This window comes from Schistocerca gregaria, chromosome X (assembly GCF_023897955.1).
Source record: "Schistocerca gregaria isolate iqSchGreg1 chromosome X, iqSchGreg1.2, whole genome shotgun sequence".
NCBI classification, from domain to species: Eukaryota; Metazoa; Arthropoda; class Insecta; order Orthoptera; family Acrididae; genus Schistocerca; species Schistocerca gregaria.
This window is the reverse complement of record NC_064931.1, coordinates 742,817,057-742,844,981: the sequence shown is the minus strand read 5'-3', so window position 1 is coordinate 742,844,981 and position 27,925 is coordinate 742,817,057. Positions and strand designations below refer to the sequence as shown.

Below are 27,925 nucleotides of genomic sequence, written 5' to 3'. Positions count from 1 at the left end.
TTAGCTCACTGCCTTAGTTTCAGAAGCCGTTAACTGTTTTCTTGTGAACTAACTGTTGTTGGTATGAATTTCTTAACTATCTTGTGTGTTTTACATGTTAATGACCTTCACATTTTATGCGTCTTTATACTGTGTGTAATAATAACTATTTTTATTGTTTTACATGATTTGGAATTTACATTTACATTTTCAGTTTTTTTCTTTGTTAAGTTTATGCTAAGTTGGTAAAATGGGAAGACTCATTTTAGAGTAGGAGTATCTTGGCTTCTACCACTCACTTTTGCCATTCCTGGTGGCATTTATTGCTGCTTTTTGTAAAACTGGGCAGTCCAATCTGTTCAGTGTGATCTGTTCCCTGTTGAGAACTGTTGTAATTGCGTTTGATGCATGTACCAGAACCACCTGGAACTTTCTCCAGGCCAAGAACATAGGTTGGAGATGCTGCGGTAGGGGAGGTGTCTCTCAGCCAGCTTGGCGATGCAGTGAGCAGGCGTGTTCAACTTGTAACCCACTTACGAGAATAAACACAATAAAGACATTTTTATATCAATCAATTTGTGTACCTGTAACTTATTTGGCTGGAGATATTGGGAGGGTAATGAATTCTCAAGCTATACACTCAGAACGTTTGCCTATGAACCCAGGAGCCAAAGGCTGGCAAGTGAACAATTCCGCACACTTCCTCTGTTTTGAAGGTAGTGCTCAGACAACATTATTAAGAAAAACCCTTTTTTAGTCTAGAATGATAAAAGAAGTCAACTACGAATAATGTTCACCCTGTTATCACTGCACATGCTCCAAACAAGTGAATCACATCTGTAAGATAAAAACAGTCTTGGTTGCAGTTTAGCCTTCTATTAACAACGAGTTTCGCCTTCTTGGGGCGTCTTCACATCACCATATTTAGATGCCCCACGAAGGCGAATGACATTATTCATAAAAGAATAAATACGTATGATCCTGCAACCATTATGAATCAGGACACGAGAGAATTAAAGGCATTAGTCTCTAGTGGGCATTGATTTAAATAAATAGGGAAAGTTGAAAATTTTTGCTGGACAGGGGTTCGAACCCGAGTCTCCTGCTTACTAGGCAAATGCGCTGACCCCTTTTCTTTAAATATCATTTTTGTTCGTTTCCGTTCGTTGCATCTGCTGGTGGCGGACGTTGCAACACACCCGTTTCAGTTCGTCGTTGATCCATTAACTCAATTTATTTATTTATTTATTTATTTTATTACAGAGGGCAGCTAACCCTCTGACCGAACACGCTGAGTTACCGTGCCGGCATAATGTTCAAATGTGTGTGAAATCTTATGGGACTTAACTGCTAAGGTCATCAGTCCCTAAGCTTACACACTACTTAACCTAAATTATCCTAAGGACAAACACACACACCCATGCCCGAGGGAGGACTCGAACCTCCGCCACGACCAGCTGCGCAATCGGGACCCACTGGTGATCACAAATGCACAGACTGCTCTACCATTCCTCCTGTCTGACCCAAATTCTCAACTTATCGACACACTAGTAATGTAATGCCCTTGCTCATTATAGGAGATGAAGAGATAGAAAGATGTGGAAACTGAGATAGATTGTGGGAGAATGAGGTGGACAGATGAGGGAGGAAAAGGTGGCAACAGAGAAGGGGAGGAAAAGGTGTGTTCAACATACATGTCAGATGCATATGGGGGTGATAGAGGGGGAGGATGAGATGAGCAGAGGATGGCAAAGGAGGAGGTGGACAGAGAAACGGGGACTAGGAGATTGACAGAGGGACGGAGCAGGTAGATTTGATTGGGTGAAGGCATGGATAGGATGGACAAAGAGAGTGGGGAGGAGGAGAGAGATAGATTGTATGGGGAGGGGAGATCGACAGATAGAGGTGAGAGGATGAGGTGGACAGAGACACGGGAGGAGGACATGTGTGCAGCATATGTGTTGAGCGTGTATGAGGATGTATGTGTATTTATCTTTGTTAATGTCCAGCATCTCTTACTAAACACCTGGATCTATTTCAATCAAATATGGAGCACCAACTACTTGCTACTGTGGAACCAGCACTGTATAGTTAGAACCTTCTACCTCTCATATAAGTGGAGATACAGGTGAAAAGGGTTTTCAACCCTAACATCTAGGTTGCCCTACATGACAGGAGAGCTGAGCAGGTAGAATTGGCATGCATTACAGTGGCTACAATTGTGGATGGGCATGGATGAGCAGAGAGAGCAGAGAGGAGGTGATCGATTGTGGGAGGAGAATGACAAGATTGAAAGAGAAATGGTGATGAAGAGATGGAATGACAGTTTGGAGTATGAGATGGTTAGATGGAGAAAGGTTGGAGGACATGGAGAGATAGAGGAAGAATGAGGAAATTGACAGGCACAGAGGTGGCAGGAGGAGATGGACAGAGAAGAGGGGGAAGAGGAGGGGAATAGAGAGAGAGGATGAATGAGCGGGTGGATCGACACATGAGACAAGAGATGAATAGAGACAAATTGGAAGTGGAGATGGGCTGTGAGGGGGTTGGAGATGAGCTGTGAGGGGAGAGGTAGTGGACAGTAAAAAGATGGAGGAGGAGATAGATGTAAAGAGAGAGGAAGAGAAGATGGACAGAGATAGGTGGGAGAAGGTGATGGATGTAGGGGCAAGGAGGAGATGTATAGCGAGACTGGGAAGGATGAGATAGACAGAGAAAGGTGGAGGAGGAGATTGCCAGAGATAGGGGAGAAGGAGCTTGACTGAGAGAGCGTGAAGAGGAGAGGGACAAAGAGATGGGAGTAGAGTCGGCCATGTAGGAGGCAGGTGAAAGATGGAGAGATGATGAGCAGGTGGATAATAGAGAGGGATAGGAGGATATGGACAGATAGAAAAGAAAAGAAGAAATGGAGAGAGAGAGAGAGAGAGAGAGAGAGAGAGAGAGAGAGAGAGAGAGAGAGAGAGAGAAAATAGACATCCATCCGAAACATCGAACTCATTAGAGGCGGCACGTGACTCAGCGTCAACCGAGAAGCCAGATTAGTCGCTCGCACAAACGTGACCCTCAGCACCAAGAAGGGCTCGTCCTCATTCCTTGTATCTCCCGAAAGAGGCAGCTGATATGGAAATACCCGAGCAAATCAGCCTAAACGCGCGCAGGAGGTCGTGGATTCTACAAATGACCAACGCAACAGACGTGCACGCAAAAATTGGAGAAATTCTAACAAAATGGTCACAGATGATGAGCAACGCACTGTAGTGTCGCCAGTTGCAATGCAAGTGACACACGATAACGCCACTCAGAAGCAGAGCGTGGAATCAATCAGTATCGAAGATTAGGCCACAACATTTCTTTGGTTGAAGACACCGAGGACTAACTGAATCTCCACATGCATGCCTACAAATTTGCCACCTTAAATCTCAATTGGATAGCGTCTGATATCAACATATTGAATTACGAGGGTCGTTGAATAAGTAATGCCCCATATTTTTTCAGGACATATTTATAGTTAAGAGTCTGAATTTGGTGACTATATACACCAAAATGTCTTGTTCATGTCCTATTTTTCTACGTAGTCTCCATCACGTTCTATGGCCGTATGCAAACGTTGCGGAAGAGAATGTATTCCCTGTTGGTAAAAGCTCTTGTCATGTAGGCGTGGCCATATTTTCACTGCATGACTGACACTCTCGTCATCTTCAAACTGTGTTCCCCGTGGAGAATCTTTAAGCGGCCCAAAGGGATGGAAGTCCAAGTGTGCTCGGTGGCCGAGCGGTTCTAGGCGCTTCAGTCCAACCCAATTTGGCGATCTATTCCCGGGTACTCAGACTCTGAATTGAGGGTTGACTCTCTTGGCATCAAATCCACGAGAATGACGCCATCACAATCCCAGAAGACTGTCACCACGACTTTTCCAGCAGAGGGGGTTGTCTTGAATTTCTTCCTTTGTGGTAAATGAGGATGATGCTGCCTTTTTGTTGCCGGCGAAAAGTGGTGCACCTATCTTTCGTCGCCCGTAATGATCCATGACAGAAAGGGGGAGGGGGGGAGGTTGGAAGGAGAAGAACAGAAAGAGACGGAGGAGGAGAAGATGGTCAAAGAGGGGAAAAGAGGAGATGGAAAGGGAGAGGGGGCAGGATAGAATGGACTGTGAGAGGGGTAGGAAGAGATGGACAGAGACAGAGGAAGAAGAAGATGAGTGCAATATATGTGCCTCACGCACATGTGGGTAAAACTGTGGATAAAAGGATAGTATATATAGTGTCCTTATATAAGATGAATGAGGTCTGTTCAAAAATTTGCAGAACAGTCGTAATTTCGCGTCAATGGTCTGTTGGATCGAAATGCGGCTGGCACCCCTGCACACACCTGTGTTTAACTTGTAACTGCCGGAAGTTTCACTTTTGTATGTCTGTCAGTTATTGTTCAGTGCTGTATTGAGAAGAAGGTTGTGTCGCTTTGCGAATTTCGAGGTGGCAGAGTTAGAGGAGCAATGCGTCTGCATAAAATACTTTTACAGAGAAACACAAAATGATGCAATAATCCAATGGTGATGAGTGCTTAAGCCATACGTTGTGTTAAGAATGGTTCACACAATTTAAAAAGGGCCAAACGGAAGTTACAGACGACCCTCGTTCAGGACGACCTTCGACCACTATCGACAATGTTCATATCAGGAACATCAACGAAATTGTGCTAGCAATCGAAGACTGCCAGATTTCAGAAGAATGTAACATTTGAATTGGATCATGCTATGAAATCCTGACACGGCATCTTAGAATGCATCGTGTTGCAGCAGACTTCGCCCCATGGTTCATGAGTCAAAACCAGAAAGACCTCCGCCTCGCAATCTGTGAAGAGCTTTTGGGTGGTGTAAATGAGAACGAGATGTTCCTTCAGAGAATCATAACTGGTGATGAGACGTGGATCTATGTTTATGATGTTGATATCAAGGTTCAATCCTCACAATGGGTCAGGAAAGATTCGGAGATTCTCCACGACCAAAAAAATCTCGTCAGGTCAGATCAAATGCCAAAGCTATGCTGATAGTTTTCTTTGACTTTGAAGAATTAGTTGATCATGAATTCTTGCTACAGGGAAAGACTGTTAATCGATGGTACTATCGGTACATGTTTCGACGTCTGTGACAACATGTGAGAAGAAAATAGCCTGAAAATGGCGAAGTAATTCATGGCTCTTGCATCACGATAATGCACCTGCATTTTCAAGGCGATTGGTGCGTGACTATTGCACTAAAAACGAAATCACTGTGCTGCCTCATCCTCCGTACTCTCCAGATCTTGCCGCTGCGGACTTTTTTTTTAATATCCAAAGTTGAAAGCTATAGAAAGGACGAAGATTAGCAACGATAGACGAGGTAAAAAAATTTGCAAACAGCATTTCATGCAAACCCAGCAAGAGGAATACAAAGACTGGTTCTGGGAGTGGAAATTGCATTGGAAGCAGTGCATAAATTGTGAAGGACAGTATTTCAAAGATCATCATGAACAATAAGTAAAAGGAAAGCGTAGAAAAGTTTTGTGGAGAAAGTTCTGGAATTTTCTGAACAGGCCTTGTATATATGTATGCATTTATGTGTGTATGTCAAGCATCTCCTCCTAAACCAGTGGAACAATTTGAAACAAATTTGGTACACACATTTCTTGCTACATGAGAATAAGCACTGTGTGGGGCTAGAATCTCGTAGTTAACATAGAAGCGAAGGTGTAGGCCAAAAAATAGTGTTCTCAACCCCTGAGATGTAGGCTGCTTTGCACAACAAGAGTAGTGCAGGCAGAATTGGCATATGTTGCAGGGACTACATGTGTGGATGTGTACAGCTGAGCAGAGAGAGGGGGAGGAGCAGATGGAGAGTGAAAAGGGAAGGATCAGATGGTCAGAGAAAGGGGTCCGCAACTCGTGGTCTAGTGGCTAGCATTGCTGCCTCTGGATCATGGTGTCCTGTGTTCAGTTCTTAGCCGGGTTGGAGATTTTATCTACTTGGGGACTGGGCGTTTGTGTTGTCCTCATCATTTCATCATCATCATTTGTGACAGTGGCCAGACTGGACTGTGTAAAAATTGGGACTTTGTACAGGTGCTGATGACCATGCAGTTGAACCCCCCACAAACCAAACATCATCATCATCATCATCATCACCATCAGAGAAATGGGGAAAGGAGATGGACAGGACAGGAGAGAGGATGGACAATGAGCATAGGGAGGATGGGATGAAGAGGAACAGAGAGTGGGGAAGAGGAAATAGACAGACAGAGGTAGGAGAATGAGGTGGACAAAGATGCATAGGATCAGGAGATATGTGCACTATATATGTTGAATGCATATGAAGCTGTATGTGTATGCATTTATGTCCAGAATTCTATTAAATCACCGAATCGATTCAACCAAACGTGGTACACATACCACTTGCCTCCTGGGACGCAGTATCATAGGGTCAGAACTTTCTAGCTCGCATAGGAGCAAAGATAAGGTGAAAAAGTTTTTCAACCCCTGACATCTAGGCTTCCACACGTGACAAAAGAGTTGTATGGGTAATATTGGCATGCATTTGGTGGGTGGGGGCTACACTTACTCAGCTGAGCAGAGAGAACAGGGAGGAGATGGTTAGTGAATGAGAGGAGGATGAGATAGGCAGAGAAAGGGGGAGGAGTAGGAGATGGAGAGACAAAGAGGGGGGAGGACATGCGGAGGCAGAGGGGAAATGAGGAAATTAAGAAACAGATAGGGGACAGGGGGAGATGGACAGAGGGAGAGGGGGAGGAAGAGATGGGTAGAGAGTAGTGGAGGTAGAGAGAGATGAAGATAGGGGGAGGAAGGCATGGGCATGCAGAGAGGAGAAGATGGACAGAGAAAGGGTGTAGGAGGAGATTGAATGGATTCAGAGGAGTGAGCGCGAGCCTGTGTCTTCGTGTTTGTGTGCATAACAGAGGTAGAGGGAGGAGGTGAGAGAGATGGAGATGGGAAGGAGGTGGGGAATCAGAGAGCAAGGTATAGGGAAGAGGATGTAAGTTCAAGACAAAGGATTAAAAATCAAGAAAAGTAGATCTAAAAGAGAACTAAGTAAGTAAGTTAGGGAAGATTTTAAACATGGCTGAAACAGCAACTGTTGAAATTCTTCATGGTGAATGACGACAGCCAAAACAGTTGCAACTGTTTTGGCTGTCATCATTTACTGTGTAAAAAAAGTTAGGGAAGAGAAAAAAGACTACTACGAAAGCATGTTAGGAGAATAAACAATAGGTAATGCAACAGGTAATTTAAGATAGGCCTATTTCATAGGTTCAGGAGGAATGACAGAGGAGGAAAGTAAGAGTTTGATGTTTGAGAGAAAGAGGGAAATTAAAAGTATATTTAAAGAAAATCACATGACTTTTTTATTATTGTTGGAAGGGTGAAATAAAAGAGAAAAAGAGGAGACAGTATACGAAAGAGAGAATGAGAGAGAGAGAGAGAGAGAGAGAGAGAGAGAGAGAGAGAGAGAGAGAGAGAGAGGTGGAGATAGTATAAGCTCTTTTTTTTTTACTGTTACAATCACACTCAGAAAAAATCTTACAGTAACTGGATACTTTGTCTGTCATAAGACACCATATCTTACTTCATAAGGAACAATATTTGAATTGTAGTCCTGCCGATATGGATTTACTCTTTGATACTCCCACAGTGAGTTTCACAATTTGGATATACATTCTCCTTAATTATTCTCCTTAATATCACAGTCGCTTGCTTTCTAGTGAATTCGTTCGTTGGAATGATAGAAAACTATGTATTTTTACATTACCCCTCTGCTCAAACCATTACTCCGGGAGAAAACAGACAGAGAAAGTTTTCTCATTACCGCAAGAGTCCATACACTCGTAGCAAGTAATTTTTTGACATTAATCCGCATTACGAAACGTTCAAATGGCACTGAGCACTATGGGACTCAACTGCAGTGGTCATCAGTCCCCCAGAACTTAGAACTACTTAAACCTAACTAACCTAAGGACATCACACACATCCATGCCCGAGGCAGGATTCGAACCTGCGACGTAGCGGTTCCAAACTGTGGCGCCTAGAACCGCTCGGCCACCCTGGTTGGCGTACGAAACGTGAAAAATTGTAATTATTGCAGTTCGCAAAAGACGGAGATTAACGCTTTTAGCAAAGAATATGTAGGTATACTGAGACTGTTATTTTTAGTTATTTCCAGTTAATCAATAAAGCCTGAGTAGAAGATACTGAGTCATTGTGAAAAGATTCTTAAAAGTATTATAGCATTCGTTCCTCACAATTATTGGTATTCAGTTTCTGTCGGTGCTATTCGAACATTTGCGCAGGTCCATAATCTGCCACCAGGCGTTCTGGGTCATCCTCTTTTAGTTAGAGCAGTAAGCAATCCTTACACAGGGGGCATAGGCAATTACAGAGCGAACGTTGGATATCTCAAATTTGCTGTAATAATGACGCATTTCCTCTATCTGACATTATGCCCTGTATCAGTTTTTCTGCTGCTATTGTGAAATTGTCTAAATTCCTGTCATTTTGTCTACAGTCGCCCAGTTGTTTGGCACACCCATCGCAACTGCATCCAAAACGACAGTGCACACTTGTTACACTCTCATCTGTTTCCTTTGAGCCTTGATGTACAGCTAAAGGTAAAAACCTACGAGGGTTGCCCAGAAGGTAATGCACTGCATTTTTTTTCCTCAGCCGAAAACAATGCTACGAATGTAAAACGTTACGTATGTATTATTGGAAGTCTCCTGAGGGAGCTCGCCAAGTTTATGTTAGTTTCAACAAATAGCGTAGCTGCAGGACAGTTTCAAAATGGCGTCTGTAGGTGATGTGTGTTACAAGCAACGTACCGTCAGTGAATTTCTCACTGCAGAGAAAGAAACTGCGGGGAATATTCACAAACGCTTGTGCAAAGTCTATGGAGCATCTACTGTCGATAGAAGCACAGTTAGCTGGGCGCGGAGGTTGAAGTCATCCGAAAGCGGTTTGGCGCAGCTCCACGATCTGCAGTGGTCGGGGAGACCATCCACGGCTGTCACGGCTGACATGTTGCAGCGAGCTGATGTTATTCGCGAGGACAGGCATTCGTGGAGGTGATTCACACAGTGGAGCACTGGCTCCGCCACCAAGACAAGGATTTGAACCGACAGGGCATACACGCCCTTGTTTCGCGCTTTAAGGAGGCCATAGAATGGGATGGAGATTACGTGGAAAAATAGGGTGTGTAGATAAAACACCATTCTTTCGTGTTTGCGATTCTCATTATGTTCAATAAAGAATTGTTGAAGAAAAAATGCGGTGCATTACTTTCAGGTCAACCCTCGTAAACGTCGTATGGCACTGTTGGTTGGGATATCCCACAGGGGTGTTCTCCCCTAGCTCACTCTGGCCCCTTCCCTTGTAAATGGTTGCGAAAACACACTTGACCTCTTGGCCACAAACAATCCAGAGCTGATAGAGAGCATCATGACTGATACAGGGATTAGTGATCACAAGGTCATTGTAGCTAGGCTCAATACCATTTCTTCCAAATCCATCAGAAATAAACGCAAAATAATTTTATTTAAAAAAGCGGATAAAGTGCCACTAGAAGCCTTCCTAAAAGACAATTTCCATTCCTTCCGAACTGACTATGCGAATGTAGACGAGATGTGGCTCAAATTCAAAGATATAGTAGCAACGGCAATTGAGATATTCATACCTCATAAATTGGTAAGAGATGGAACGGTTCCCCCGTGGTACACAAAAAAGGTCCGAACGCTGTTGCAGAGGCAACGGAAAAAGCATGCGAAGTTCAGAAGAACGCGAAATCCCGAAGATGGGCTAAAATTTACAGACGCGCGAAATTTGGCACGTACTTCGATGCGAGATGCCTTTAATATGTTCCACAACGAAACATTGTCTCGAAATTTGGTAGAAAATCCGAAGAAATTCTGGTCGTATGTAAAGTACACAAGCGGCAAGACGCAGTCAATACCTTCGCTGCGCAGTGCCGATGGTATTGTTATCGACGACTGTGCCGCTAAAGCGGAGTTATTGAGCGCAGTTTTCCGAAATTCCTTCACCAGGGAAGACGAATGGAATATCCCAGAATTTGAAACACGAACATCTGCTAGCATGAGTTTCTTAGAAGTAGATCCCTTAGGGGTTGTGAAGCAACTCAAATCGCTTGATACGGGCAAGTCTTCAGGTCCAGATTGTATACCGATTAGGTTCCTTTCAGATTACGCTGATACTATAGCTCCCTACTTAGCACTCATATACAACCGCTCGCTCACCGATAGATCTGTACCTACAGATTGGAAAATTGCGCAGGTCGCACCAGTGTTCAAGAAGGGTAGTAGGAGTAATCCATTTAACTACAGACCTATATCATTGACGTCGGTTTGCAGTAGGGTTTTGGAGCATATACTGTATTCAAACATTATGAATCACCTCGAAGGGAACGATCTATTGACACGCAATCAGCATGGCTTCAGAAAACATGGCTCTTGTGCAACGCAGCTAGCTCTTTATTCGCACGAAGTAATGGCCGCTATCGACAGGGGATCTCAAGTTGATTCCGTATTTCTAGATTTCCGGAAAGCTTTTGACACCGTTCCTCACAAGCGACTTCTAATCAAGCTGCGGAGCTATGGGGTATCGTCTCAGTTGTGTGACTGGATTCGTGATTTCCTGTCAGGAAGGTCGCAGTTCGTAGTAATAGACTGCAAATCATCGAGTAAAACTGAAGTGATATCAGGTGTTCCCCAGGGAAGCGTCCTGGGACCTCTACTGTTCCTGATCTATATAAATGACCTGGGTGACAATCTGAGCAGTTCTCTTAGACTGTTCGCAGATGATGCTGTAATTTACCGTCTAGTAAGGTCATCCGAAGACCAGTATCAGCTGCAAAGCGATTTAGAAAAGATTGCTGTATGGTGTGTCAGGTGGCAGTTGACGCTAAATAACGAAAAGTGTGAGATGATCCACATGAGTTCCAAAAGAAATCCGTTGGAATTCGATTACTCGATAAATAGTACAATTCGCAAGGCTGTCAATTCAACTAAGTACCTGGGTGTTAAAATTACGAACAACTTCAGTTGGAAGGACCACATAGATAATATTGTCGGGAAGGCGAGCGAAAGATTGCGTTTCATTGGCAGGACACTTAGAAGATGCAACAAGTCCACTAAAGAGACAGCTTACACTACACTCGTTCATCCTCTGTTAGAATATTGCTGCGCGGTGTGGGATCCTTACCAGGTGGGATTGACGGAGGACACCGAAAGGGTGCAAAAAAGGGCAGCTCGTTTTGTATTATCACGTAATAGGGGAGAGAGTGTGGCAGATATGATACATGAGTTGGGATGGAAGTCATTACAGCATAGACGTTTTTCGTCGCGGCGAGACCTTTTTACGAAATTTCAGTCACCAACTTTCTCTTCCGAATGCGAAAATATTTTGTTGAGCCCAACCTACATAGGTAGGAATGATCATCAAAATAAAATAAGAGAAATCAGAGCCCGAACAGAAAGGTTTAGGTGTTCGTTTTTCCCGCTCGCTGTTCAGGAGTGGAATAGTAGAGAGATCTACATCTACATGTACATCCGTACTCCGCAAGCCACCTGACGGTGTGTGGCGGAGGGTACCCTGAGTACCTCTATCGGTTCTCCCTTCTATTCCAGTCTCGTATTGTACGTGGAAAGAAGGATTGTCGGTATGCTTCTGTGTGGGCTCTAATCTCTCTGATTTTATCCTCATGGTCTCTTCGCGAGATATACGTAGGAGGGAGCAATATACTGCTTGACTCTTCGGTGAAGGTATGTTCTCGAAACTTTAACAAAAGCCCGTACCGAGCTACTGAGCGTCTCTCCTGCAGAGTCTTCCACTGGAGTTTATCTATCATCTCCGTAACGCTTTCGCAATTACTAAATGATCCTGTAACGAAGCGCGCTGCTCTCCGTTGGATCTTCTCTATCTCTTCTATCAACCCTACCTGGTGCGGATCCCACACTGCTGAGCAGTATTCAAGCATTGGGCGAACAAGCGTACTGTAACCTACTTCCTTTGTTGTCGGATTGCATTTCCTTAGGATTCTTCCAATGAATCTCAGTCTGGCATCTGCTTTACCGACGATCAACTTTATATGATCATTCCATTTTAAATCACTCCTAATGCGTACTCCCAGATAATTTATGGAATTAACTGCTTCCAGTTGCTGACCTGCTATTTTGTAGCTAAATGATAAGGGACCTATCTTTCTATGTATTCGCATCACATTACACTTCGCTACATTGAGATTCAATTGCCATTCCGTGCACCATGCGTCAATTCGCTGCAGATCCTCCTGCATTTCAGTACAATTTTCCATTGTTGCAACCTCTCGATACACCACAGCATCATCTGCAAAAAGCCTCAGTGAACTTCCGATGTCATCCACCAGGTCATTTATGTATATTGTGAATAGCAACGGTCCTATGACACTCCCCTGCGGCACACCTGAAATCACTCTTACTTCGGAAGACTTCTCTCCATTGAGAATGACGTGCTGCGTTCTGTTATCTAGGAACTCCTCAATCCAATCACACAATTGATCTGATAGTCCGTATGCTCTTACTTTGTTCATTAAACGACTGTGGGGAACTGTGTCAAACGCCTTGCGGAAGTCAAGAAACACGGCATCTACCTGTGAACCCGTGTCTAAGGCCCTCTGAGTCTCGTGGACGAATAGCGCGAGCTGGGTTTCACACGATCGTCTTTTTCGAAACCCATGCTGATTCCTACAGAGTAGATTTCTAGTCTCCAGAAAAGACATTATACTCGAACATAATACGTGTTCCAAAATTCTACAACTGATCGACGTTAGAGATATAGGTCTATAGTTCTGCACATCTGTTCGACGTCCCTTCTTGAGAACGGGGATGACCTGTGCCCTTTTCCAATCCTTTGGAACGCTTCGCTCTTCTAGAGACCTACGGTACACCGCTGCAAGAAGGGGGGCAAGTTCCTTCGCGTACTCTGTGTAAAATCGAACTGGTATCCCATCAGGACCAGCGGCCTTTCCTCTTTTGAGCGATTTTAATTGTTTCTCTATCCCTCTGTCGTCTACTTCGATATCTACCATTTTGTCAACTGTGCGACAATCTAGAGAAGGAAGCACAGTGCAGTATTCCTCTGTGAAACAGCTTTGGAAGAAGACATTTAGTAATTCGGCCTTTAGTCTGTCATCCTCTGTTTCAGTACCATTTTGGTCACAGAGTGTCTGGACATTTTGTTTTGATCCACCTACCGCTTTGACATAGGACCAAAATTTCTTAGGATTTTCTGCCAAGTCAGTACATAGAACTTTACTTTCGATTTCATTGAAAGCCTCTCGCATAGCCCTCCTCACACTACATTTCGCTTCGCGTAATTTATGTTTGTCTGCAAGGCTTTGGCTATGTTTATGTTTGCTGTGAAGTTCCCTTTGCTTCCGCAGCAGTTTTCTAACTCGGTTGTTGTACCACGGTGGCTCTTTTCCATCTCTTACGATCTTGCTTGGCACATACTCATCTAACGCATATTGTACCATGGTTTTGAACTTTGTCCACTGATCCTCAACACTATCTGCACTTGAGACAAAACTTTTGTGTTGAGCCGTCAGGTACTCTGTAATCTGCTTTTTGTCACTTTTGCTAAACAGAAAAATCTTCCTACCTTTTTTAATATTTCTATTTACGGCTGAAATCATCGACGCAGTAACCGCTTTATGATCGCTGATTCCCTGTTCTGCATTAACTGATTCAAATAGTTCGGGTCTGTTTGTCACCAGAAGGTCTAATATATTATCGCCACGAGTCGGTTTTCTGTTTAACTGCTCAAGGTAGTTTTCAGATAAAGCACTTAAAAATATTTCACTGGATTCTTTGTCCCTGCCACCCGTTATGAACGTTTGAGTCTCCCAGTCTATATCCGGCAAATTAAAATCTCCACCCAGAACTATAACATGGTGGGGAAATCTACTCGAAATATTTTCCAAATTATCCTTCAGGTGCTGAGCCACAACAGCTGCTGAGCCCGGGGGCCTATAGAGACATCCAATTACCATGTCTGAGCCTGCTTTAACCGTGACCTTCACCCAAATCATTTCACAATTCGAATCTCCGTCAATTTCCTTCGATACTATTGCACTTCTTATCGCTATAAACACGCCTCCCCCTTCACTGTCCAGCCTATCTCTGCGGTATACATTCCAATCAGAGTTTAGGATTTCATTACTGTTTACGTCTGGTTTCAGCCAACTTTCTGTTCCTAGTACTATATGGGCGTTGTGACCGTTTATTAATGAGAGCAGTTCTGGGACCTTTCTATAGACGCTTCTGCAGTTTACTATTAGTACATTAATATTGTTATTCCTTGTTGCATTTTGCCTACTCCTGCCTTGCCGCGTCTCAGGAGGCGTCTTGTCGGGCCTAGGGAGGGAATTCTCTAACCTAAAAAAACCCCATGTGCACTCCACACGTACTCCGCTACCCTCGTAGCCGCTTCCGGCGTGTAGTGCACGCCTGACCTGTTCAGGGGGACCCTACATTTCTGCACCCGATAGCGGAGGTCGAGAAATTTGCACCCCAGCTCTCCGCAGAATCGTCTGAGCCTCTGGTTTAAGCCTTCCACTCGGCTCCAAACCAGAGGACCGCGATCGGTTCTCGGAACGATACTACAAATAGTTAGCTCTGATTCCACCCCGCGAGCGAGGCTTTCCACCTTCACCAACTCCGCCAACCGCCTGTACGAACTGAGGATGACCTCTGAACCCAGACGGCAAGAGTCATTGGTGCCAACATGAGCAACAATTTGCAGTCGGGTGCACCCAGTGCTCTCTATCGCCGCCGGTAGGGCCTCCTCCACATCTCGGATGAGACCCCCCGGCAAGCAGACGGAGTGAACACTGGCCTTCTTCCCCGACCTTTCCGCTATTTCCCTAAGGGGCTCCATCACCCGCCTAACGTTGGAGCTCCCAATAACTAATAAACCCCTCCCCCCGTGTGCCTGCTCGGACCTTGCTGAAGGAGCAGCCACATGTCCACTCACAGGCAGAGCGGGCGATGCCACACGGCCAGCCTCCACATTGACCCTCCGCCTCGTGCGCCGCGAACGCCGCTGAACCCGCCACTCCCCTTGGGGAGAGGGTGGCCCAACCGCGCCCGGTACCCGCGAAGATGTCTCGATAGTATGATTGTGGTTCGATGAACCCTCTGCCAAGCACTTAAATTTGAATTGCAGAGTAGTCATGTAGATGTAGATGTAGATGTTCGTATAGGAGAGTTGCGTCATAGTTATCTTTGTAGCTACTGTAATGGATGTGTGTATAGTGTGGTGTTCTGTTTGAATTATATGATGATGATGATGATGATATGGAGAGAAGGGAGAGGGTGAACCTTGATGCCGGCACGTAGCCTAATCCTCTCGAATAGCATCAAGGGCCCTGCCGCGTTTAACATCCCAATCCGACGGTCGTAAGATACTGCGGAGAGGGTGGCGATTAAACCGAGGACATTAGCGCAAAGACTGGGGATCAGAAACTTTATGGTACCACCTCTCCTCCCATTGCCGGCAAAATACTGGCAGTGAAAATTTCATCCATCCCACGATTCGAACGACCTTACCTCTGAGTCAGCGCTAGCACAAAATCGTGCTGAGCAATCTCGCCTATAGAGGTTGTCTATGCATGCATGACGTCGCTGTGATGTATGCCAATTCTATGAGCAACTTCTCATGCTGACAACTCTTCTTGTTGTAGGGCGATAAAGTGCATACTTTTTAATCTTGAAATGGCTCTTAAGAGACACGGTGACAGACTGAAGTTCTACATGAACCCGATTCACGCTTTCTCTATTGGAGCGAAAGAGTTTACTCCACTGGGGTGCACTGAGAATCAGGTTACCTTTGGATTCCACTACATAGGTCGTTGTACATAGCTATTCCCTGTCGTCAAAAGGGTGTTGAGAAAGAGGTTCCGAAAAAAGGGAGAAAAGAAAAATACGCACACGAACTATGCAAGTCATAACGATGGTGTAATATTTTTTCGACAGTTTATATCATTCCACATGTTTCTCGTAAGAAGCGACCAGTTAATTGTTTACAGGTTGTAACTGTGAACTCATGTTCCTTGTAGGTTGTCTCTGTGGTTGAAAATATTGAGGTTGAGGTCAGTCTCTCGTGGGGAGCGGTAAGTTGTTGTGCTTCTATTACAATAGTTGCTAACTCTGAACAGAGTTCACATCCATTTACAAACACTTTTCCAGCTCTTATCATTCATAGACAAATTATAAGAATTAAATTCTTTGAATCTTGTTTTTGTATACTACGTAGCTGAGTGGTCACTGTGTCTGACGCCCATGTGGAGAAACTAGGTTCGATTCCCGGTACTACCAGGAATTTTTCATTGATAGGAGGAACGGTCTCGTCAGGCTAAATGAGGCGCTGTTTGAATAAGAAGTGTCGGCCTCAGCGTTCAAAGGGCTGACCACGTTTCCCACCAGATGCATTCTACTGAATCCATCGGCAAAGGATGTTTCGGCAGCCGTCAGCATCATGCAGTCGTCAGGATCTGACCTTGACGTTCGTTTAGTTAGTTTGAATAACCCCTTAAGACTACAGCGGATGGCCCCTAGCTTTCCTTTTCATCAATATTAATGCAAGCAATGAAGTCGTCAGTACCGGTACTTCGTCTACCGATTTTCCACAAAGACTGAATAGATGCTCTGTTTCGAATGCCTACTTTTCGGCATGCTGCCGCTTGCTGATGATGTAAGTTAGTACTCCAAGGGAACGAGTGTTCTCAACTAGTACGATAAGCTAATGTCCTATTTGAGGAGGTCAGGTTGTGATTTTGAATTAATAAAGTGAAAATAAAACTGAATAAAATGCATAGCACGTTCTGTGACGCTGTACCAGAGATGATGACCGATCCTGTTCTAAGCTCCATCCAATTTATTAGTATTTTACCAAAGAAAGAGTAATTTAAATAATCCACACAGATAGGAGACGCCCAAAACCACAAAATTACGGTTCATTATTTTCCAGATTTGTGTGCCCATTCTCCGTTACAGTATATAACAATTCAATATTATTTTCTATGAAAATTCGAAGCGGCTCGAGTACGGTGGGTACTGCGACAGGCTATACGCCACAACTGCTCATCTTGTGGCTTCAGCGAGAACATGGACCACGCACTTAGCATACAAGATGCCATGTGGTCGGCTCATTGCATCTGAATCCTGGGACAGAAGGTGCATCGGTTGTAGACCACAGGCTGGCCTGACCTGTTGGCAGCTGCTCCGCCTGGCAACAAAGAGCAATAAAGAGGAAAAAAGGAAAATAAAATGCCACTCCAAAATAAGGCCAGGACCACCACCTTATCAAGACCGGAAATTCGTCTGCAAGGCTTGAAATCCACCTCAACACGGGAAGAATAAACCCGCAGAAGCACCTTCACTCCATTCACAGTACTGAAATTTGTTGTTGTCGAGCTATTTCTTGCTGGTTTCTACCATGCAGACCACCCGTCTGCTAGGAGATTGCCTATGGTGCTGGGGTTGCCTTTGTACTGATGCTGGGCTTTGGATGTTTCTTCAGACTCTTCATTTCACGTATTTGGCAGTTTCAGTATTGTGCCATACTGTTATGAGTGTCATAGCCAGCCCTTGGTGAGCTTTTTTGTGTGAAACAATGTAATCACAGTTCTTGTGGCCAACAAACCACTGCCTACTGCAGTCGGAAGAAAGATGTTACTCCTCTTCTCTTGAACAGATTTTCGGGAAAATAATATTGTCCAGTAACAAACTTGAGTGAAAAGCAATACTAAGGATATTCAGCAATCTCTTCTCTACAATTGGTATTGTTTCTATCCTCTAAAAGTAGCCATCTTGTCATATACAATAAGCTCCCATTCTCATGTTACTTTGCCAATAGCGCTCACAGGTGAAAAGACTGATCGTGTTTCCCACATTTCCGAAAGGCATTCAACAAAGTATTATGCTATAGATTGATAAAAACGTCGTATAGCGTGGTTGGCTGGGAGAATCCGAGGAGTAGTTTCAGCTGCCTTCCTCATACTTTGTGAAAAAAGGGTTGCTGATAATAGATGTTGAGATAGTGCACTGACAATGGTATTGTCCGCAGGAAAGCATCATAATATGGATAACAGTAAGAAGACAGTCTTACCTAGGCACGAATTCCACTTGGCGCAATAGACGATGGCTTGGTTGAGTAAGAGACAAGAAGCAGCAACACATAGGACTGAAACCTTAATAATAATTCCATGTGGCTCAACCCCCTGGTGCAGAAAGTTCAATAGGAGACCACTTCTGCGACTTGCGTGTCGCTATCATACATTTCCCAGTAATCCTGCCGGGGATGGGAGACCTAGGTTACAATTTAACGTGGATTCACAAGCACGTGTCGTTCCTGTCGATACTTCACATCATTGATAGGAAAGGCCAGGACAAAGGCAGACTGAGTTATTCCATGGTCCGACCAGAATTTGATCCCGTAAATTTTCAGTTTCCAGGCCCGCACTTTACTATTAATTATACGACGTCAAGTATAACAAAGCCTTAACATGTGGTAAAGGTGTAAATTGACTTTGATAATTCAGTGAAACGTCCGGGAGTAACGCTATGAACCATTATGAATGGGAAAGAAAATGGGAAATCATTTATTAGTAGGACAAAGAAAGGACTGAAAGAGTTGCAACTGTTTCTACATCTACATCCATACTCCGCAAGCCACCTGACGGTGTGTGGCGGAGGGTACCTTGAGTACCTCTATCAGTTCTCCTTTCTATTCCAGTCTCGTATTGTTCGTGGAAAGAAGGATTGTCGGTATGCTTCTGTGTGGGCTCTAATCTCTCTGATTTTATCCTCATGGTCTCTTCGAGAGATATACGTAGGAGGGAGCAATGTACTGCTTTACTCTTCGATGAAGGTATGTTCTCGAAATTTCAACAAAAGCCCGTACCGAGCTGCTGAGCGTCTCTCTTGCTGAGTCTTCCACTGGAGTTTATCTATCATCTCCGTAACGCTTTCGCGATTACTAAATGATCCTGTAACGAAGCGCGCTGCTCTCCGTTGGATCTTCTCTATCTCTTCTATCAATCCTATCTGGTACGTATCCCACACCGGTGAGCAGCATTCAAGCAGTTGGCGAACAAGTGTATTGTAACCTACTTCCTTTTTCGGACAAAGAGAAAACTGTAATTTATCTGTGAAGGAGATCATAAAAGTCTCGCATGCGATCCATTCTGGAGTGCTACTCGAGCATTTGAGACAGTGCCTGTGTTCTTCTGAATTACGATGCATTATCGTATTTACCGCCGTCACCCGGCAAGCGACTTTCGACATAAAATGTCTCGTCCGTACGATAATATGCACTATGTGATCAAAAGTATCCGGACACCTGGCTGAAAATGACTTACAAGTTAGTGGCGCCCTTCATCGGCAATGCTCGATCATGTTGAAAGATGCAGTCGCCATCCCCGAATTGCTCTTCAACAGTGGGAAGCAAGAAGGTGCTTAAAACATCAATGTAGGCCTGTGCTGTGATAGTGCCACGCAAAACAACAAGAGGTGCAAGCCCCTCCATGTAAAACACGACACCATAACACAACCGCCTCCGAATTTTACTGTTGGCACTACACACCCTGGCAGATGACGTTCACCGGGCATTCGCCATACCCACACCCTGCCATTGGACCACCACATTGTGTATCGTGATTTGTCACTCTACACAAGGTCTTTCCACTGTTAAATCCTCTAATGTTTACGCTCCTTACACCAAGCGAGGCGTCATTTGACATTTACCGGCGTGATGTGTGGCTCGACCATGAAATCCAAGTTTTCTCACCTCCCGACTAACTGTCATAGTATTTGAAGTGGATCCTGATGCAGTTTGGAATTCCTGTGTGATGGTCTGGATCGGTGTGTGCCTATTACACATTATGAACCTCTTCAACTGCTGGCGGTCCCTGTCAGTCAACAGACGAGGTCGACATGTACGCTTTTGTGCTGTATGTGTCCTTTCACGTTTCCACTTCACTATCACATCGGAAACAGTGGACCTATGGCTGTTTAGGAATGTGGTTATCTCGCATAAAGACATATGACACAAGTGACACCCAATCACCTGACCACATTCGAAGTCCGTGAGTTCCGCGGAGCGCCCCATTCTGCTCTCTCACGATGTCTAAAGGCTACTGAGGTCGCTGATTTGGAGTACGTGGCAGTAGGTGGCAGCACAATGCACCTAATACGAAAAACGTATGTAGTAGTAGTAGTAGTAGTTTTATTCATCCGTAGATCTCTTTTTACAAGGATATAGGACATGTCAAAGTATTTACAAGCTTAGATCAATTTACAATAAGCTAATTCGTATACACATATATTTACAGACTTCTAGTTAGAGACAATCATTAGATTTTACTCCTGGTATACAATAATTTATTTACAAATAACTCATTAAATAATGTAATGCCACACTATTCACTCATATTTCACTATCAGTCACTGCACACACCATACACACATTGTTTCATAACACTTCACTCACTACATACACACACACACACACACACACACACACACAGGTGGTCCTTGGGCCATTTTCTGTACTGCAAGTTCCCATTTGCTATCCTGAAAAACTGAGTCAGCATCCCTTCATAATGAGTGAGATGTTGAGCTCAGAAAGAGGAAGAGGTGTTAGTATTGTGCTATGCATAGCTTGAGGGGAGAGTGTCTCTAGAAAGGATACTTTTGGATACTTTTGAACACGAAGTGTAGATAATGTATGTACGAGTGCAGGTTGTAGACTCATGTTTGACAACCTGTGGAAGTTTGAGTTGGGGCGTAAGTTGTGCTCAGATACCCTAATGCAAAGGCAACTGCTCTCGATAAGCTACTCAGATGGTAGAGCACTTGCCCGTGAAATGCAAAGTTCCCGAGTTCGAGTCTCGGTCTGGCACACACTTTTAATCTGCCAGGAAGTTTCATATCAGTGCACACTCTGCTGCAGAGTGAAAATAACATTGTGGAATCTAAGGATGGTTTGAACACCAAAGTACTTTACTAGGCATGGTTCTGTTAGAATCGGTAATAATGTTGCCTTCCTCTGACCTTAGAAGTAACTTACTTTTATAAGAGGATGTACAGTTTAATAGAAATTCTGAACCATTAACTCAGCATTTTGCACATAAACAAACATTGCCAGAGGTGAAATTAATGAAAAGTTAAAAGATAAAAATGCTAGAGGTAATAAAATGGGTTCACAGATATCTTGCCATTATCATGTTCTTCACTGAATTACAATTAACAGGTTCCTGATCCTAAGAGACATACAGATATGGTGGGAAAGATTACATAAATATCAAGGATAACACATTTACAGAGCACATTTGGTGTTTATTTTTTTCTTCCTACTCCCCACATATTTTTTTGCTTATTTTAATATGTATCAAGAACCAATGCATAAATTTACAGTAGCTGTGAAATGTACATCAGAGGCCAATAGTATTTAATTTGCCCTATTAAGATTGATAAGTTCTCATTATTAATTAAGGAAATATCTGTGATCACAGTTTGGGAAATACTGTTTTGAGCTTGACTGCTGTATGGAAAGCAATCATGGAATATTTTTCTGAACTTACGTTTTTTAACAAAATACTGATGAACAAGCACAACAGTGTCAATCATAACAGTTATGTATTCATTACAGGGCAGCTAAAATTACAAGAGAGTCATCTGGAACTTAATGATTATTTCCCAGAGCCAGCTCAATTTTGGTATATATGGTTGAGGGATCACTGTCAGTAAGTAAATCACTTTTTTTTACTACTTCCCTCATAATGTAAGAATACAGCAGTTGGTAGTAATGCAGAATTAATTCAACAAATACATTTACAATGTTCCAGCTAAAATGATCTCTATGTCAAGAACTTTTGCCATATCTTACTTTTATGTGCTGAGAGTCATGTGCTGTGCACAATTACCCTTTGTATAAAAATAAAATTCAATTCAGAAGAATTTTCAAATCAAATGGAACAGAAAGACTGATCTGTATTTCCCTTATTACTCATGAATCCCAGTGAGGATTAATCTGAACATTATTGTGAGCTGTGTTTTTATCAACTGTACTGTGTCTGTTGAAGATAAGTACTGACCAAGCTTTCAGTCTCTCTGAGTTAACCAATTTTCTTAGTTGAATTTTCTCTTTCTGTCTAAGCTACCCTAATAAATTCAACTTTCTTCCCACAAGGCGGAATCTCTTGTTCTGAAAGGAAGTTGTGTCATAATATACTTTACTTTTATGTATTTCTGTCAGTAATAAACTTAATATTTGTACATGAATAACAACAGCCTTCTCATCTATGAATATTTCTCTTTTATTTGCAGTTATTACAATTAACATTAATATAAATAATATGCAAGGCATTAATTGATGTTTATTAATGGAGAATTACTGTGTTATAAACTGAAAGAACCAGAGGTTGTAGAGAGCTTCAGGGAGAGCATAAGGGAACAATTGATAAGAATAGGGGAAAGAAATGCAGTAGAAAAAGAATGGGTAGCTTTGAGGGATGAAGTAGTGAAGGCAGCAGTGGATCAAGTAGATAAAAAGATTAGGGCTAGTAGAAATCCTTGGGTAATAGAAGAAATATTGAACTTAATTGATGAAAGGAGAAAATATAAAAATGCAGTAAATGAAGCAGGCAAAAAGGAATACAAACGTCTCAAAAATGAGATAGACAGGAAGTGCAAAATGGCTAAGCAGGAATGGCTAGAGGACAAATGTAAGGATGTAGAAGCATATCTCACTAGGGGTAAGATAGATACTACCTACAGGAAAATTAATGAGTTAAGAGAACCACTCTTATGAATATCAAGAGCTTAGATGGAAACCCAGTTCTAAGCAAAGAAGGAAAAGCAGAAAGGTGGAAGGAGTATATAGAGGGTCTATACAAGGGCAATGTACTTGAGGACAATAGTTTGGAAATGGAAGAGGATGTAGATGAGGATGAAATGGGAGATATGATACTATGTGAAGAGTTTGACAGAACACTGAAAGACCTGAGTTGAAACAAAGCCCCGGGAGTATACAACATTCCATTAGAACTACTGACAGCCTTGGGAGAGCCAGTCCTGACAAAATGCTACCATCTGATGAGCAAGATGTATAAGACAGGCGAAATACCCTCAGACTTCTAGAAGAATATAATAATTCCAATTCCAAAGAAAGCAGGTGCTGACAGATGTGAAAATTACCGAACTATCAGTTTAATAAGCCACATCTGCAAAATACTAATGTGATTTCTTTACAGACGAATGGAAAAACTAGTAGAAGCTGACCTTGAGGAAGATCAGTTTGGATTCTGTAGAAATATCAGAACTCGTGAGGCAATACTGACCCTACGACTTATCTTAGAAGCTAGATTAAGGAAAGGCAAATCTATGTTTCTAGAATTTGTAGACTTAGAGAAAGCTTTTGACAATGTTGACTGGAATACTCCTTTTCAAATTCTGAAGATGGCAGGGGTAAATTACAGGGAGCAAAAAGCTATTTACAATTTGTACAGAAACCAGATGGCAGTTGTAAGAGTCGAGGGACATGAAAGGGAAGCAGCGGTTGGAAAGGGAGTGAGACAGGGTTGTAGCCTCTCTCCGATGTTATTCAATCTCTATATTGAGCAACCAGCAAAGGAAACAAAAGAAAAATTTGGAGTAGGCATTAAAATCAATGGAGAAGAAATAAAAACTTTGAGGTTTGCTGATGATGTTGTAATTCTGGCAGAGACAGCAAAGGACTTGGAAGAGCAATTGAACGGAATGGACAGGGTCTTGAAAAGAGGATATAAGAGGAACATCAACAAACGCAAAACGAGGCTCATGGAATGTAGTCGAATTAAGTTGGGTGATGCTGAGGGAATTAGATTAGGAAATCAGACTCTTAAAGTTGGGGAGCAAAATAACTGATGATGGTCGAAGTAGAGAGGATATAAAATGTAGACTGGCAATGGCAAGGAAAACGTTTCTGAAGAAGAGAAATTTGTCAACATCGAGTGTCAGGAAGTCATTTCTGAATGTATTTGTCTGGAGTGTAGCCATGTATGGAAGTGAAACATGGACAATAAATAGTTTAGACAAGAAGAGAATAGAAGCTTTCGAAATGTGGTGCTACACAAGAATGCTGAAGAGCAGATGGGTAGATCATATAACTAATGCGGAGGTATTGAATAGGATTGGGGAGAAGAGAAGTTTGTGGCAGAACTTGACTAGAAGAAGGGATCAGTTAGTAGGACATATTCTGAGGCATCAAGGGATCACCAGTTTAGTATTGGAGGGCAGCGTGGAGGGTAAAATTCGTACAGGGAGACCAAGAGATGAATGCACTAAGCAGATTTGGAAGGATGCAGAATGCAGTAGGTACTGGGAGATGAAGAAGCTTGCACAGGGTAGAGTAGCATGAAGAGCTGCATCAAACCAGTCTCAGGACTGAAGACCACAACAACAACAGACTCCGTGCACCTGATTTCTGTCAACAAGTCTCTAATTTACTCAACGGGGTGCGTAGGACTGCCTAGTGCTAATCATAACAAGGACATTAAGATTGTAGGAAAGATACACTATAGATTCTTAGAATGAGTGGGAGTCACTTAGTAGTCCACCTAAAAGAATAGGATGTACAACAGTATATCATGTTGCATGCCATTGTCACATTTTTTTAATGAGAAATGGGAGAAGAATGTTCTTGCAATTCCAATTTTTCAATTATTTATTAAAAGTGAGACTGTGATGAAGCAAACTGGGATCTCTTTACTTCCTCTCTTGTTTTTCTATCTGCCTCCTTAAATTCATTTTTTTCATTTTTGCCTAATTACCATTAACATGAATGAGTAAAATATGCTTTTTCATGAAAGAGAAAGTTTGTCCCTCACTCTGAAGCAATATAGGACCAGGTCTAATGTTTTCCTCAGTTTTGTGTATGTAATTAATTGCCTAATTTATTTTGACAATATCTAGTTAATATCTTTTGCTACAGATCATTATAGGATGAAATAAGTAATTGTTTCGTGACTTAGATTCTGTTGTTGACTTATAAACAAATATAAAATCTGTACTATTTATAAACATTTGGAAGAAGAACTGCTATGGCTCTTACAGTATTTATTTAGCAATATTCGAAAACATATTAGCAAAACCAGCCCTTAATTAATTCCAAAATAATTACCAGGTTTGTCAAAAATACTGTTTGTATAATCATTTCTGTTAATTTCATTGTTTAAACAAATAATTTGGTCTTACCTTTCTGGGAGAAGGAACTGATAAAAAGAAGGAATTTTTTGATGTGTTCAGTTAATTGAATGACTTATCTTTTAATTGTAATTTCTGTAACTTAAACATCAAACAGTGTTTAGTTTCAGTGACTATTATTGTGAGGATGTATAGAGGACTGATGTTTGGTCCCAAGACAGTCAGTCAACGGCTGATTTTCAGACATGAAACATGTATTGTTTAGATTAACAAAAATGCATCAACTTAACAGTGGAACAAGTGTAGCACAAATAGGCCATGTGTTAGAACAATTAATGATGATGTCTGTTTAATTTATTTGAGAAATAGTGTCACATGTACCGTATTATTCTGCAAGAACAGTGAACTGTGTAGTTAGGTTTTTATTGTTCATAGATGTTGAACAGCAAACTACTGTAGCAGTATGTTGATGTTGCCTGTAACCTATTAATGAGGCTCATCAACCTTTACCAATAGAGAACTGGCCACGTAATTGTATAATATTGGGGTGTGAGGGGGGGGGGGGGGGGTTGTGAACAGTGAAAGTAAAGAACTGTGAAACACAACTGTGCAACTGTCGGCTACATCATTTACGGTAGTCAGTGTTTAACTTCCGCCCCCCATTTTTTAGCCAGTATAACAATGCAGTACATTGACACGAAGGACTATCTGTGAAGTTCGCCCACTTTATTGCTTCATTGAGACATTGTAGCTTCTTCTTCATCATGTCTTTCTGTTTCTTCTATGACCACAGCAGTTTGTTAATTGGATGAAATCAGACTCAAAATAAATTCTCATGAAAATGGAACATGCCTTCAGAGTCATTACATTGCACTATGGGTTTTTCATCTTTGGAGAATGAGGATGTCATGCTGTGCATTGATACAGTGTGGTCGCCACTCGTAAGACATGGCCACTGCCTACTTGAGCACTGTGTACTAACACTCCAGTGGCAGCAGTGCAGCATACTTCAAAGTACTCACAGTAGGGGTGCCACAAGAGATGCAGCTGTCATTCCCCTGGAGTTGATGGAGCCAATCAAGATGCAGCTCCACATGATTAAGTCACGTCATCATTGCCTGGAAGGGGGGGTTGTCTGGTGAGCCACCTGGAGTACGGAGCAGGTCTCCTCTCAGCTGCAATGCTGTTGCTGTGATAATGCTTATGGGAGACGAACTTTGGCTAAGGACCTGAATACCAGTTATTACAGTGAGTTGTGTTTCACTTTGTTTTCAGAACAAATCTTCTAAGTTGTAACTAATTCTGACTTTACATTTGGTAGTTGTACTTGGGACACAACATAGGATGCATGCTGTACCTTCCAAAAATTCAGTGTGTAATTGAAAGGCCGTAGATCTTACATGAGTGTCTTTGTATCACGTAAGTTTGCAGTTGATTGTTATAACACTGACCAACCTGGAAAAGAAGATTCAACAATTGATCTTAAATCAAGAATTGATTGACATTTACTTTTAGTGCTTCAAAATAATCAGCATTTTAAGTGTTGATAGTTGATGGTTCTTCTAACTGGATTAAGAGACTACAAATAATTCACCATGCCTCTCGATTTTCTTTCATGATACTGGTCCACTGAGGCTGAAGAGAGCAAAATAATTTGGGGAAAATAATGCTATGCATTTTTTTACTGCAGGTTAATATATTAGGGCATTATCCTTGAGAAAGGTCAAACAGTAACCATAGACTGCAATACTAATGAAATGTGTCACAGTAAAGTAGGAAAACTAAGCAATTGTGGATCAGTGTGTGATGTAGTTTTGCAATGTAGTTGAGATACAAGCTACTGCAGACACCTTACAGCACTTTTTTTCAGCCACAAATTACAGAAACTGTCTGTTGGCATAATACAGAGTTTACAAAAGTGGTTATGACTAAAAACAAAACTTTTACAAAGCAGAGTACGAAATTACTGATAATAGTTGTTTGGTTCAAATGTGTAAAAAGTGCAAAAATAGTGTTATTGAAACTTTTTCCCTCAAAACTGACATCTGTATTTCCATTTTCATGAGAATATATTTTGAGTGTGATTTCATATAAGTAACAAACACCTGTGGTTATGGAAGAAGTAGAAAAAGTTGATGAAGCAGTAGCTATATTGTTTCACAATAGTCATTGAAATACTGTCATTGCATGAACATCCTTCTGCCATTTCTCATAGTTAAAAGAATGTGACAATAATATGCAACATAATATAGTGTTGTACATCTCATTCTTTTAAGTGGACTACTAAGTGACTCCCATTCATTCTAAAAACCTACAGCATTTCTTTCCTACACTCACAAGGTCCATGCTATGATGAGCACTAGGCAGTCCTACACATCCCATCGAGTAAATTAGAGACTAGCTGCCAGGAACCAGCTGCACCGAGTCTGTGCATAAATATTCATTACTTTATAAGTGGCATTGTATTAGTAAATATAGTAATCCTTCATTAATTTAATACTGATTACAACCTTGCATATTTTTTATGTTTCTGTTAATTGTAATAGTTATAATTAAAACTGGAATATTCACAAAAGAGACGATAGTTGTTATTTAAGTAGAAATATTAAGTACACTGATGACAGAAACAAATAAAAGTAGATTACCACACTCCTTACTTCCAGAACAAG

At 42.2% G+C, this 27,925-nt stretch overlaps 1 protein-coding gene across 1 annotated transcript in view; it reads left to right on the top strand.

The window, feature by feature from the left end:
* The window catches only part of LOC126298275 (trimethyllysine dioxygenase, mitochondrial), a 499,530-nt gene that overhangs the window by 150,920 nt on the left and 320,685 nt on the right, over positions 1 to 27,925 (top strand). The window contains exon 3 of the mRNA XM_049989574.1: positions 21,724 to 21,817. Coding sequence (XP_049845531.1) covers positions 21,724 to 21,817 — 94 coding nt within the window. The remainder of the gene's footprint in view (positions 1 to 21,723; positions 21,818 to 27,925) is intronic.